General features: G+C 37.6%; 2 protein-coding genes across 3 annotated transcripts; both read left to right on the forward strand.

Annotated features, from left to right (window-relative positions):
• Positions 1-131: 131 nt before the first annotated feature.
• On the forward strand, positions 132-11,544 carry LOC129573985 (uncharacterized). 2 transcript variants are annotated; one of them, XM_055455235.1, is made up of 8 exons: positions 132-267; positions 388-2,957; positions 6,535-7,218; positions 8,037-8,114; positions 9,563-9,631; positions 10,609-10,746; positions 10,835-10,931; positions 11,041-11,544. In XM_055455235.1, the coding sequence occupies exons 2-8, from the start codon at positions 2,783-2,785 to the stop codon at positions 11,192-11,194; spliced, it is 1,395 nt and encodes a 464-aa protein (XP_055311210.1). In that variant the 5' UTR covers positions 132-267; positions 388-2,782; the 3' UTR covers positions 11,195-11,544. The 2 variants fall into 2 exon arrangements, with proteins under 2 accessions (XP_055311210.1, XP_055311211.1); XM_055455236.1 differs by lacking the exon at positions 9,563-9,631.
• Positions 11,545-11,714: 170 nt separating this feature from the next.
• Positions 11,715-14,927, forward strand: LOC129573972 (ribosome biogenesis protein BOP1 homolog). The gene is made up of 6 exons (XM_055455209.1): positions 11,715-12,025; positions 12,096-12,926; positions 13,008-13,674; positions 13,754-14,241; positions 14,320-14,615; positions 14,705-14,927. The coding sequence occupies exons 1-6, from the start codon at positions 11,915-11,917 to the stop codon at positions 14,856-14,858; spliced, it is 2,547 nt and encodes an 848-aa protein (XP_055311184.1). The 5' UTR covers positions 11,715-11,914; the 3' UTR covers positions 14,859-14,927.
• Positions 14,928-15,012: the final 85 nt, after the last annotated feature.

Here is a 15,012-nt window from a genome sequence, read left to right on the forward strand (position 1 = left end):
ATGTTGGCCAACAGAGAGTCAGAGTGTAGAATATAACCGGGATATGCACATACTAATCATTGGGGCATTATACGAAAATATGAGCAGAAAAATGCTCTTGTTTCTCTCGCTTTCGATTTTCCTTCGGTTACGTTTTCTTCGATATTTTAACGGTTAGAGCGCGAGCGGTATGTTTGCCTGCTTGCTTGCTCGTTCATCCGCTCGCTTGATATCTCAGTCACTCAGTTTAGTTCATTATTTCTCCGACGTATTTCTTCATACATAGAGGTTTTTTTTCGTTGCTATTCCTCTCTCTCTCTCTCTCTCTCTCTCTGTGTGAGAATTCACATTCTCGCTCCACAAAATATACAAAAAGTTATGTGCTGTTTTCGTTTTTTTTTCTTACAGTTCACTGCTGCTGAGTTGTTGCTTGCTAGCCGCCTTTCCAACAATTTCAATCAGTTGATTTTCAAACGGCAACCGCAACAGATTTCCATTTTTCATCCGAAAACCCTGTCGATGTCGAATATTTTCCGTTTTTACTTTTCGGTCGGGCTATCTGTTCATATTGACTCGGTTATCATCCAACCGAGGGAGCAAAATGAAATTGCAAATCCGTGACTTAGCGAGGTAAAACAAAGAAAAGCGAATAAATGTACGCGTAATCCACGGATTGTAGCGATGTAAATAACCGGGCGGTAAACATAAACCGAAAAAAAGGAATATCAAGTTCGTGAAAAATTCAGGCGCGAAGTGAAATGCGAGTGTGAGAGAGAGAAAAGAATTCTACGAAGAAATAGAGAATATTTGTGGTTTCATTTCTCACTTTCGTCAACATCGACCGAATATCATTTTCATCAGTCGGGAAAATCTGCCAAACGAATTCACAAAGGAACAAAAAAACGGATGTGTCATGGGTTTATCCAGAATCAACAACAAAAATATTTTTCAACGGTCAACGTTTTACGAATGTTGTGACAGTGCGTGAGAAACGATTCAATTTCTTTTTCATCGTTTAAAATTCGAATTGCTAAAGGTGTTGATTTAAAAAATAACAAATTTCATGACAAAAAGTAAGTAGAATTGAAAATTCGTAATTGATATCACGAATATCGTGCAGAAAAAATTGTTGAAGAAGAAACAAATCGCGTATCTACTAAATAAATCGAAATTTAATGCTGTATCAGATAGATTACTCGCCGTTCGGTTCTGATTGTGTGTATCAAATGAAAGGTAGTTCTCAGGAGATGGAGAGAGCAAGAAAGAATGTTGAAATAAAAACAGAATTAAAAATAGAATAATAACGACAATAATACATTTTGTGGAAAACGTCAATTCGTTTGAATCAGATCGGTTGGCTGTGTCAGTTGAGGCTAGCGACGTTGACGATTGGTGCACGAGCGACAGACACACACAAAAAAAGGCATATTACAATTCTCGTTGGCAGCATTTTATCAATATCTAACGTTCAACTGGTCATTATCATTATTGACACCATTAAGTTTTTGCACGTCCCCTGTGCGACAAAGTGGAAAAAAATCAGACGGTTGGAATCCAACAGCTGTGGACCCATCTTATTCTGGCAAGCGGAAGAATTTTTATGAGGCCATTACGAGTCGAACAAGTGAAAATTTATAACAATAGTGAACGACAGTGAGTGCGACTGGGATAGAGTCACACAGAGCGATAGAGAGAGAGAGAGAGAGAGAGAGAGAGAGAGAAAGAGGGGGGGAGCAAGATACACAAAAGTGTAAAAATGATATGCAAAACAATGTGATCTGCATGTAAATGAAGTGTGTCTTAAAATCGGTTATTGCTGTTTAACCAACTGTACGCTAGACCATAAAAAGGACTCTTCGCACTTATCCAACACTCGGAGCATTTCAGTTTTTTTTTCTTCTTTTCGTCGAATGAAAAATGAGAATGAATCGCGAACCGAATGAATGAATGAAATATGAGCGAGAGAAAAAAGAGAGAGAGATGATGATGTGTGTTGCGGATGCCTTCAAGCATCAAATCGAGTTGTGATATCTCTCATCATCGTGTTTCATCCTTCCTATGCTAGTTGACGAGAAAACTGATGCAAAAATATGCTAATCGCACCGAGCAAATGAAAGGAGCTGACGAATAAACGACCATTGTGTACGTGTTGTCATTTTTCATAAAGCAACGGAACGACTGACGACACAATCGGTTTTTATTTGCTTCAAAATAAAGTGAAAATTCCACTTTCGATTATCCACTTCTCAAATAGCAAAGTAACCCATTTTCATAAAACCACATAGTGTGTATGTGTGTATTATGTGTGCTGGACAAAACAATAGGACACACATACACACATTACAGTGGCCAGTAAAACAAAGTGAGTGGTGTGATCATTGGTTGTAGCGAAACAAATTGAAGTGTAAGAAGTCCTAACTGAACGACTGGCTGAATTTCAATACTGCTCTTAAGTCTTTTAAAAATAGTTGCAGCCCCCGGTATAGGATAGACGTGTGCAATTCATCCTTGTGCTTAAAAAAAACGAACAAAACAGACGACTATTTAAAAAAAAAACTCACATAATATACTAGACGGTTAAACTGTGTTAAAAAGTATTTATTTCATTGTATAGTGTAATGAGGCGATTTTAACTAGCTAATTAAGCGTACATCGTGTAAAAATACAGAAAGCAATATATTGTTACATACGGCGAACAACAAAAACAACCCAATCCGCTTGCGAGACAAAGTCTCATTTCTCATTGTAAACAAAACAAAATAAAAACGAAGCATCATAAAAAATAACGAGCACCGAAACAAAAATGTCCACCTCAACATTGGGCGGCTTTGAGCGCGAAGAACGTAAAATACTGTACGATGAATATCTGTTTCAACGTCGCGTCCTATTCGGTATTACAATATCGATAATATTCGCTGCATTCATATGGACAATTGCTATTTGTACGGATCATTGGATTCTAGTTGCCGGCGATAAACGTATGTATTCTATTTAACTATAAGTATGTAGTGTGTGTGTGTTTGTGATCAATTGCAACTTGGAAATCAGACAGGAAATCGTTTGAATGGAATAAATACACATACCAACACAACATTGAATGGGGGTCTATGAACATTCGAAACGGGAAAATGGAATTGAAATTGTGAATCAAGCAACAAGTGTGTCCATACTGAATTGGGATTCGAAAACGCATTAAAATGGAAACTTCAATGAAATTTTTTAAATGGATCTTAAAATTCCGCTAGAATTACTAGCAATAAACCAAAATAGAAATCGAATGAAGCGGTTGAAAAGCTCGTAATGATGCCGATATTCGCATATTCTGCTTTCAATAATATATCACATCATCTATCATTATTATACTTTTGTTGTTGTTGTTGTTCTGTAGCGAGAGTGAACGATAGATAGAAGAGGTGAATTAATTTTTATGGATATTCGCTTGGCAATGAGTTTCTTTGGCTTTGTCGAAAATCATCGCATGAAGCACTCAAGACTCAACGGACATACATTTTGTGTGGTGAGAGAGAGAGAGAGCTTTTTCGTCGTTCCCAGACAATGTGATTCGGTTCGGGTGTTTTCCCTCAGATTCTTTGTTATTTGTAGTCAACTTTTTCTTTCTATTTATTCGAGAAAAAAAAAGTGTTTTCATTATTCAGTCGTTCGAGTGAAATTAATTTCGTTCGTAAATCAAATCATAACGACTCACTTTCGAAGCCAACAGTCGTTATTTTAAATGTTATCCCGTTTGAGTAACACGCTGCATTCTGTGCTCCTTTTATTTTTACCATCGACACCTATTCGGTCGTTTCATCTCCGTTGAGAAATCCGAAGGCATTAATGCTCAAAAATTAAATTTACGGCTGCCGTGTGTTGAACGTTCCTTTGGGGAGTACGACACACACAGAGAGAGAGAGAGGGAGAAAGAGAGAGAGTGGATGACGAGGTGTTGGGGCAGAGTAGCAATATAGACAGCAAGACGTATTTCTTTGTATGCAGACAACACCATTTTAGATGCTTTTCCAGATGCTGTTCATAGAGTAAATGATTTTGTTTATCATATGCTGCCAATGTTTGTGAAGTAAGACTTAATTTCCCCTCAACAATTATTTGAACGAAGGAAATTGCTTATAAAAAAAGCGTCCAAAACTTGCTCAATTCACATTTGACGACCGCACGAACGATGAAATAGAGATTCGAACGTGTTTATGATTTAATAATGTGGCGTTAATGAACAAAATCGTACGGCGATAAAATCGTGAACCTTGTGCATCCTTTTGTGCTAGTTTAATCATGGCTGCCGAAGTGAAGTAGCAAGGTTTCAATATTGTCATTTTTGTTAAGGAAATAAGATGACAATCATTTACTGGAAACGAAAGACGTAAAACCTCGACAACATTGTTTGCAGAGGTGATTTTCTTCAAACCCTTTCGCGCTACCCTTCCGTCTCACACTATCTCGAACTCGACAACAAATTACATTTTACATTTTCCACATTATTCTTCTATTGCATTCTTGCACCTTTGCAATCGATGAAGTTGTAGTTGCTTATGTCACCGTGGTGAACGATTCAAAAAATATAGAGAAAAGAAAGAGAGATAGAGAGAGAGAGAGAGAGAGAGAGAGAGAGAGAGAGAGAGAGAGAGAGAGAGAGAGAGAGACGGACGACATAGTGTCATGAGATTTGACATGCGATTAAAGCATTTCACCGTTTTCCACCTAATTTTCTCTAGTTTGTAGCAATTATTCGAGCTCCACATCGGAGAAGAATCCAAGCCACCAACCGACCGACCGCATTTGATCTATTTCAATAACGAACGCAATCGCAATTATTGTCGTCGTAGTTTTACGTTAGTTGTTTATTTAGAAAAAGAAAAATTGCGCACACTACGCAAAAAGCAACATGTTGATTTTGTAATTATAGAACTGCTAGACGTTGAAAAAAGGGTCAAGCAAATCACACGAAGTGGCCACAACGTTGCAGCCACTGTTTCACATTCCCGATCTTTCTCGTTTGCTTGCTTGCTCGCTCGTTCGCTGGTTTCGCTCTTACTCCATCTCCCTTTTCTCTCGCGTGTATGTAAGATGAGCTAAAAATCAAGAACTTTGACTAAATTGGTTTGTGCACCGGCACTCATTTTATTATTTACGTCTCGTTTCGCTCCAATTGCATTCGGGTGCATACGTCAATCCAATACTTGTCGGTAACTATATTTGTGCGCGCAACACTGTGACACACAAATCCAATCGGGAGCAGAATGTGTATATATCCTGTTCGATTCGATCGATCTTCGGTGTGATGGTGTGATATAATCGATCTGATATGACCGGATATCATGAAGCTCTAATTTCTTGGCGGAAGTATTTACTGGTTTTAGCCGCTCTCGTTCCGAGCGAATTTCCCCGAAAATTCCCACAACAACTATTTTGCAACAATGCTGCATTTTCGCTCACATTTTTTACGTTGCTGAAATTTGAAGAGACCCACGGAGAAATTGGCATTCGTTCAAAATGTCAAAGGCTCGTTCGTTCATCCGAAATTTTGTTTTTTTCAAAGGTGCAATGTCTGTGATTTAACGATGAAAACACAAATTCCTTCAGTCTGGTATGCTCTTTACAAACACAAAAAAGGGGCATAAAATGAGTGCACACATGACGTTCGTCTCTTTATTTTGTACGTTTGACATTTAGCAACGAAAATATCGAAATTGAGACGCAAGTTCCGCGTGATCGAAATGTTTTCGTTTGACGATAAGATTTCAAAGCTAATCGAATCAATTTTCACGAAAATAATTGCATAAACTACGTCACTACTCAATAAATTTTACCGCAATGTTTCCGGAGTCTACTGACGGAGAAATGCGAATCAAATTCCAAATCAAGTGGTATTTCAAATGACATTCAAAAAGAACAGAAAACAAGCTAGCTCAGGAAAATGGAAACGCTCATTGTGTCACATTTCACAATATGAAATAATGAAAATGGAAGAGAAAACAGAAATGGAACGAGAGGGGAAAAAACTCAAAAGAAAAGAACTAAAAATATAGTTGCTGTTCTAACGATTAACACAACAACTGATTGAGCTTTTGAAAATATTTTGTTGTTGTTTCGTTTAGAACGCGATGAGCTACTTTTTTTTCCTGCTTGCTTGTTTATTTATTTGTGTCGAATTTGTGTACGCTTCATGCGAGCAAATATTTATTCTTGGACTTGTGTGTTTGAAGGAAACGAGTGTAATTATGTTTCATCGAATAGGATGGCGACGACAGTGGCGATGATGTTGGATGTCACTGATGAAAAATCACCAATATGTTCAACTCATGCCAATTATTCGTCATACTGTCGCTTTTACACAATTTTCAATATTTCAGATATTTATTTTCAATTTTCTTCTATTTTCGTTGTTTGCTCTCACACATTCTGACGCTGTGGCTTCTCTGTTGCATGATTTCGTGATCTCGGTGCGCCAATCTAAATTTTGGACTGACTGTTTCACACGATGCTATGATGAATGCGTATGAATATCTACATCGAACAAAAAAAAAACATATCGAACAGCTATTTTTATCCCGATCAGTGAACGTTTTTTCCTTTCATCGCATACGGGCCTATGGCGCCTTTGCAGATACGCACTCGCACCAATTCTGTTGACGAATTCCACACTACCTCAACTATTGACAAAACTAATCGTAACCGATGGCAACGAGATTAACCGGCTGAAAAATGACATCGCCAATCAACCGTTTATCAAAGAATGGTATAACTTAAGCGTTCCCATTACCAACGTAACTAGCATCGACAATCGCTTTAAACAAGCTCTGTTTGCAAAATGGATTCTCGACCCCAAAGATTTTGCCACCATCAAAACGAAATACAAAACCCTTGCGAACCCATTAAATACAACTGCCGGTGGTGGCGGTGGTAAACAGAAGAAAGTCCAACATATTCAAATAAGTAGTCATAATTTAACAATGGTTAAAGAATTGTTCGGTCTCACCCCGATCAATGTACAAGTGAATGAGACACGTCGTGCTACTGTCTTTGTACCGAGAAATTTACAATTGGCATTGTTCGACGAATGGCCTCAAAAAGAGAAAGTTGTGTCATTGTTGGGTCAGTTTGCCAAAGATATGGATTTGTCGCCGATTATAAAAGCGCCAAATGGCACACAGCTCATTCTACGACCGCCTGATCCACCATCAAAAGGTCAAACAAATCCGGATTATCGCTATGCGAAATATGGTATGCAATCAATGTTTATCTTAGGTTTTAGGAATTAGTTTTACCAAAACAATGACAAACAAACCATCGACGTGAAACCACATTGTCGACCGTACTCGAGGTATGTATTTGGTATTTTAACACAAAAGCAACCAAACTAAATCGAAAATATTTTAGATATGAATCAGTTAAATTATAGTTTGGATTTTTTTTGTGTTCTTAGTTTTACCACGGTGGTTGAATTATAAATTGCCTGATTTCATCTACTGAATCAACGATAAAGTTTTGTTATGTGGTCTGCAGAGTATGAGTTAGAGACTGCAACATGACTCGCGAATATTCACAATACCAATTGCTGTGTTGGATGGAACTGTGCGTGTATGAGTGACCATATCGCTGTGGACTTTATCGCCACAACAAGTAACTTGAGTGCCATTTTTATCCCAGTGCACAATCACACAGCGATATAAACATTGAAAAGTCGCCAATGATGTGGAACGATTTAGATTATACATTTGTCATTGTTCTGGTTTTTGTGTAAAAATTTCCGTTATAATACTCGGTTTCAATAACGCTATATACATTCGGACGCCCCCCATGAAAACGGGTATAAGCTACACTGCAGAATGCATAAAATCTGTAATTTTCTTGAAGAAACATACATATATATCAAGCGGTGCATTAAAATGCCAATAATCCATGTGCGCGCTATTACACTGTATATAGTCTAATGGACGGAGATTTTATGCGCTATTTTCCTTTTGTTTGCATTGTTTTCTCCTTCACTTTGCGAATAAAATCTCGTTTTTTTTCTTCACATGTTTATTTTTTTTTTGCAGAAATTTGCAAGTATCACAACTTTTTTCCACTGATAAATGAAACCGAATACGATCCATCGATAGACGAGTTTCTTCTAGGTATGTATACTCATCAATGGCATTACGAATCGCATGACGTGGTCAACGTATCTTCAGTGCTTGTTGAGAATGCTGCATGGCAGACATCGGGAACCATTGAGTGGCCGTCTTCCAATTGCAAAACATATTTTATTAAACTATACTATAACACCGTAGGATGGAAAGGGGAATCCATATTTGTTCTCCGCCTCGCTCAACCCTTATATTCGGAATTTATTTAATTTAATCGCTTTTGTCGTCAGAATTCTGTCTTTTGTATATATCTTCGTCGCACGATGATGGTATCGATACGCTACAATAACATCGTCACTAGCATCTTGCCACCGTGCATTGCACACTACATCACAACATCTTCCTTGCTGCATGGGACACTTTAATCCTTTTTAACGCTTTTATCCAGTTTCCTTTTTTTTATTTGTAAACAACATCTAAAACCGTTCGCTCGGACGGTTCGGTGTGCTCTACTTATATTTTCTTTTCTCATTATTTTTCCAATCCTTTACAGCCGATTGTAGATTTAAGAGATTTCACTTTTGACCCAACATATGTGCTTTAATTTGTTCGATTTCCTGTTGTTGCATTAGGTGGTAGCAGGATGTCGATAATGCAATCAATGAGTTTAAATTTAATGGAATCACTTGCAAGTTTAGTTTTCTTCTTTTTTTTGGCGCTATTCGGTTGTCGTCATCGTCGAATAGGAGTCGTTGGTACTATTCTATGTTTGCTCTGTTTTCCAACCGTGCTGGTAGCTGTGCTGCAAAACTAACGCTTTTATTATCATGTTGAAGTTATTTTGTTATTGAGATGCTGGTTGGAGAGGTCTGTAATTGCATAAAAGAAAATGATCGCGTAAATGTAATAATGAATTGCTTTGGATATTTATGTGCTGCTCAAACACATTTTCAACATATATCACGTTCAAGATGACGCCTCGATGCACACATAAACATTGATATCGATCCTGTAACACCAACAACAGCAACTGATGTCAGTCCAACAACAACCACTTTGCGATGACTTGACCGTATCTCAACACTTTATTTGCAACGTATTTGCAATGGCAAAAGTGTATGTAGTACATACTATGTACACAATTAAAATGGCAAACTGTCAATTCGGTCACATAAATAGTGTTAGCTGCAACTAGATTGCAACAATTTAATGAGAATGCGAGATTTACAGTTGGCTTTTTTTCTGTTTGTTTTAGTAAATTAGCTAGCCTATGTTTTATGATTTAGAGACATAGTAGAATAGAAGATATAATCCGCATTCGATTGCGAATAATCAAAATAGCAGCTTGAGATTCAATGGACACGGCACACAAAAAAAAACACTGACTTACGCTCGAACGAAAAATAAAATCGGAAGAAAAACGATTGCCAAATCTTATTGCAACCAAAACAAAAAAAACAACACTCCAAACCATATTCTCTCATCATCTTTTCCAGGCTACACGAACGAAACACTTGAAGCAAACGATTTCAAAATGCACACATTTCATTGGGAGGAAATTCAAGGTAAACACATGATAGAAATTATTGAAAATGTGTGATGTCCAAAAAGCATCGCGATAACGAACGATTTTTTTGATACGATTGTAAATGGCGAGATTTTTTTGTGGTATTGTTTTTGCTTTTCTTTTTTATTTGTACAGTGAGCATTCGTGTCAAGCGCAAAAAAAAACAAAGCGATACACAATATGGGATAGTAAATGCAGGCAACAAAATTTTCTTTTATGTTTTTTTGTTCTCTTTCACTCGTCTCTTTGATTCACGATATACTTTTTTTCTCCGTATTTTCGATCTCTGCACGCAATATTATATTGATGTACACACGTATTTTCTATTTTCATACTTTGAATGTAATTTATTTAAGGAAATCCTGTTTAATAGTAAATGTGTGCGGCAGCTATTTATAGCTAGTCAATCGTTTTTAAACTCGAAAACATAACAGTCACAAACGCAATCGACAACGCACGGCACCAAATACGAAACAAAAGATCATCCAGAATTGCGATGGAAAGCGTGCTATGAACCGTTTTCTTCTGAACCGATTCTCTTTTCTCTTCCTATAATGACAAGCGCAGCGTGAAAAAATCGAAACATATTACATCGACTGACGAGTAGATTCGTGCGAAATTAAAACGAAATTAATGTCGAAACAATCAGTTATTCTTTTGTCGAAGAGAGGAGAAAAACGAGATGGATACAAACATTGAAGAGGGAAAATGGAGCAAAACGTTATTTTTTCCACATACTCTCTGTTGTTTTGTCTTGGTTTTTTTTATTTTCCATTTTGGAAGTTAAGGACTTGATATGCCCATCTTTTTGCCCACCACCTATCTTTATTTATGCCATGATTTTGACTTTAATATATGGACCTTCTTTTCTCGCTCTCCTTCTTTTTTCTTCATTTGTCTCGTCTGAAGATGGTTTTCGCTGTGAATGACACAAAAATCAATAAGTTTTTCTTTGTTTTTGAAATCGTTTCGTAGATCTCGTGCGGACTCAGGCATCATTCGCATGTATATGCTTGCTTATTATGACAATGGCCTTTGTCTTTTCGATGTACACATTTTTAAATCCACGTTACATGTTCAAAAGACTGGCTGCCGGTGTTCATTTCATATCAGGTTTTTATGATCGTTTTTCTTTTCATTTTTCGTTTAAATGTTCAACGAATCAATTGATCACTTGACATTAATCATGTTCGATTTGTAGCATCCATATGTTTTGTAGTATTGCGAATAGTGTCGTATGCTGTTGATTATGAAAAAAAGCACATGGACTATCTATTCCCGAAAGGAGCTGACTACTTGTAAGATAACTTGTTAAATTGCATAGAACAAGGCTTTATCGAAAAGGCCATCAGGAATGAAGGGAAAATACTTCGATTTAAATTGACCTTGTTTCTTTTATCGTTTTAGTTACGGATATGGCGTTTATATGGCATGGGCGGTTTTCATTGTAAATGCATCGGCATGCTTCTTATTCTTGTGGTATTCAAAGAAGAGAAAAGGCAACAAAGCTCCAACCGAAGAACTGGCCATGGCTGATGAACCAATCAACATGGGTCGATGAGTCTCAACTGTTTCTTTTTATATATATATATGTAACAAACCGATCTTTAAATCGAATCCCAAAAAAAAACATCGCGAATTATTATTTATTCACTAGGCTTAAGGTAAAAGCAAGAGAGGAGGCGCAAAACAATTCTCAATGACAAAATGTGTGCGCACACTTTTTATTCAAATGAAATTACTCAACCAACATTGTTATCCATGACTTTTTGATTACACGCATAAGGTTTGCCCATTTTTAACTAAATTACTTTTAAACACTCATTGTCCATTATTTCGTTGAATAATTTAAATTTCCAATATTTCAAAAAAGAAACGACAAATAAAATCGATTGTCTATTTAATTGTGTCGGATTTCTGTTTGAGTATTTCATTTTCAGTGGGATGAATGCAAATGTAAGGTAAAATGAAGCATCAGTGCCATCTCTGGGTCGGAGTACACAGTTGCGAAGCACTACACGTTTGGTATCAAGCATTCAATTGTGTGCAGACGCGACCTCTGTCGCTATTTTCCCTCCTACAGTCATGTTCGACGTTTCGTTGACAGTTTATCACATTTAGACACATGTGCTTCAAATGCGGAATAAACACACTGCGATCACATTCAAATAGTTCTTTTTTTCCACATTTTGAACGGGGCGAATCGTTGTACATTTTTCGGTATTGTCATTGAAGTGATTTTTGTGTTTTGCATTGGAGTTTTCACTGTACGACTGCAGAAATGGCCAAAAATAAACATTTAAAACGTAAACCAACACCATTCACAAAAGACAAACAAAAGGAAACAGTTACCGCTGAAGCTGACGAAGAAGAGTCGGCATCCGATCAAGAGGTAAATAGTGACTTTTCAAGTTACTTTGCATTGCATTGGTCTCTATTTTTTAAAACATGTTTTCGATTAGGAATTGTCATTCAATGATGTGAACAACGACGTTGAAAGTTCGGATTCGGAGAATGAAAATAACGATGGGGAGCAAACGTCGGATGATGAGTTGAGCTTTGAAAGTGACGACGAAGGAAACTATCAACAAAATTTAAACAAGAAGCACTTTGCCAACGCAGAAAGTGGGTCAGAGGTGGATGAAGAAGCGTCTGAGAATGAATTGGACGACGACGACGACGACGACGATGACGACGACGAGGAGGTTGATGATGAGGAAATCTACGGCAGTGACGATAGCGAAGAACTATCATTCGAAGAAGACAGTGAACCCGAAGATGAGCCCAGTACAAGTAGTAAAAAGCCACCATCAGTGAAAGAAAACGGAACAGCCAAACAAAATTCAAAGTCAAATGGTATAAATACAAAGAGTGCAAATAAAACACAGGAATCGGGTGTGAAAAAGAGTGAATCGAATGCTGTGGAGGCATTCAAGAATGAATTGAATAAATCGGAGGGTACTTCAAGCAAAAATGGCGCTGAAGTCGATGAATATGAGAAGCACGACACCGACGATGAGGAGGATATTCGAAATACGGTCGGAAATATTCCAATGCATTGGTATGATGAGTACAAACACATCGGTTACGATTGGGATGCAAAGAAAATTATCAAGCCAACAAAACGCGATCAATTGGATGATTTCTTGAAACGAATGGAAGATCCAAACTTCTGGCGAACGGTCAAGGATCCACAAACCGGTCAAGATGTTGTATTGAGCGAGGCTGACATTGATTTAATCAAACGCATCAACTCTAAACGTATTCCCGATGCCAACTTCGATGATTACACTGTATGTATTTTGACGAAGAGATTCCGTTTCTCTTCTTCTTTTTAGTTAAAATTCTAATTGTTTTTTTCTTTCTCATCGTAGCCATGGGTTGATTGGTTTACATCGGAGGTGGAAAAGATGCCAATTCGCAATGTACCTGATCACAAGCGTTCATTCATTCCGTCGGTGTCGGAAAAGAAGAAAGTGTCGCGATTGGTGCATGCAATCAAAATGGGCTGGATCAAAACGACCGAGGAAAAAGAAAAAGCCAAGAAAGGGCCACAATTCTATATGCTTTGGGAAACTGATACCGGCAAAGAAGAGATGCGTCGTATTCATGATCATGTATCGGCACCAAAACGTGATCTACCCGGTCATGCTGAGTCGTACAATCCACCACCTGAATATTTGTTTGACGTAAAAGAAATGCGTGAATGGCACAAATTCAAAGAAGAACCATCACGACGTAAATTGCACTTTGTCCCACAGAAATTCAGTTCACTGCGTGAGGTACCAGCCTATCCACGATATATTCGTGAACGGTTCTTGCGTTGCCTTGACTTGTATCTGTGTCCACGTGCTCGTCGCATGAAACTAAACATCGATGCTGAATATTTGATTCCAAAGCTGCCGTCGCCAAAAGACTTGCAACCCTTCCCAACGATCGAAGCGCTGATCTATGAGGGTCACACCGATTTCGTGCGAACGATTACAGTGGAACCGAAGGGTGAATATCTTGCATCTGGATCAGATGACAACACGGTCAAAAGTATGTTTTTTGTATCTTTCTACCTAAAATTTGATTCAATCGAACGCTTCAAATGGATTTGTTTGATTCTTGCTTTCAGTTTGGGAAATTGCAACTGGTCGTTGTATTAAAACTCTGAAAACCGGTGACATTGTGCGTTCAGTGGCTTGGTGTCCAAATCCAAAGATTTCGTTGATTGCAATCGCAAGTGGTCAACGATTGATTTTGGTGAATCCAAAAGTGGGCGATAAAATGCTGACCAAGAAAACCGATGAAATTCTCGTTGAGGCACCGAAAATAGATTTATTAGAAAATGAGCGAATCAAAACGGCCGTTCAGTGGTCAACAAGCGAAGGCGACGAATATGAAAAGGGATTCCGTTTAGTTATTACACACTTTAAACCAATTAATCAAGTTACTTGGCATGGTCGCGGTGATTACTTTGCCACTGTTATGCCGGAGGGAGCCAACCGTAGTACACTCATTCATCAGCTGTCAAAACGACGAACGCAAATACCATTTTCGAAGAGTAAAGGTCTTATCCAATGTGTTCTATTTCATCCAGTCAAACCATGCTTATTTGTGGCTGTAAGTATTTTACATTTGCAATATATCCAAGAATTGCAGCTAATTTTCTATTCGATTTTTCTTTTTCATATCTGGCAGACACAAAAGAACGTTCGTATCTATGATTTAGTGAAGCAGGAATTGCTTAAGAAATTAATAACAAATAGTAAATGGATTTCGGGTATGGCGATACATCCGAAGGGCGATAACTTATTGGTGTCGACCTATGACAAAAAGATGCTGTGGTTTGATTTGGATTTGTCAACGAAACCATATCAAACCATTCGTTTGCATAAGAATGCCGTTCGTAGTGTTGCCTATCACTTGAGATATCCACTATTCGCTTCAGCCAGTGATGATCAATCTGTGATTGTGTCACATGGAATGGTTTACAAGTGAGTATTCTTTCGTATTCCGTAAATCTTCTTTTCGATATGTGCGATGAAAATTAACATTTCTTTCATTCTCATTTTTTTTTCTCCAGCGATTTATTGCAAAATCCTTTGATAGTTCCATTGAAAAAGTTGCAAACACACAAACCACACGAAGACTTTGGAATATTCGACGTTGTATGGCATCCAACGCAACCGTGGGTCTTCTCTTCCGGAGCCGACTCAACTATTCGTCTCTATACATAAGCTTAGGGAATAATCCTCTGTTTCATTTTCCATGGAAAATAATAAATATTTTTCGATTTAATAAACAAATCTATTTTCGTTTTTTCAATTTAATCGGAGTCTTTTTGTTTCAAAACGTGATATTAATAATGAAACAGTCAAGTCTAATTCTTGT

Source organism: Sitodiplosis mosellana, unplaced genomic scaffold (assembly GCF_009176505.1).
Source record: "Sitodiplosis mosellana isolate CC-2019 unplaced genomic scaffold, AAFC_SMos_1.0 Smas_scaffold_6150, whole genome shotgun sequence".
Taxonomy (NCBI): Eukaryota; Metazoa; Arthropoda; class Insecta; order Diptera; family Cecidomyiidae; genus Sitodiplosis; species Sitodiplosis mosellana.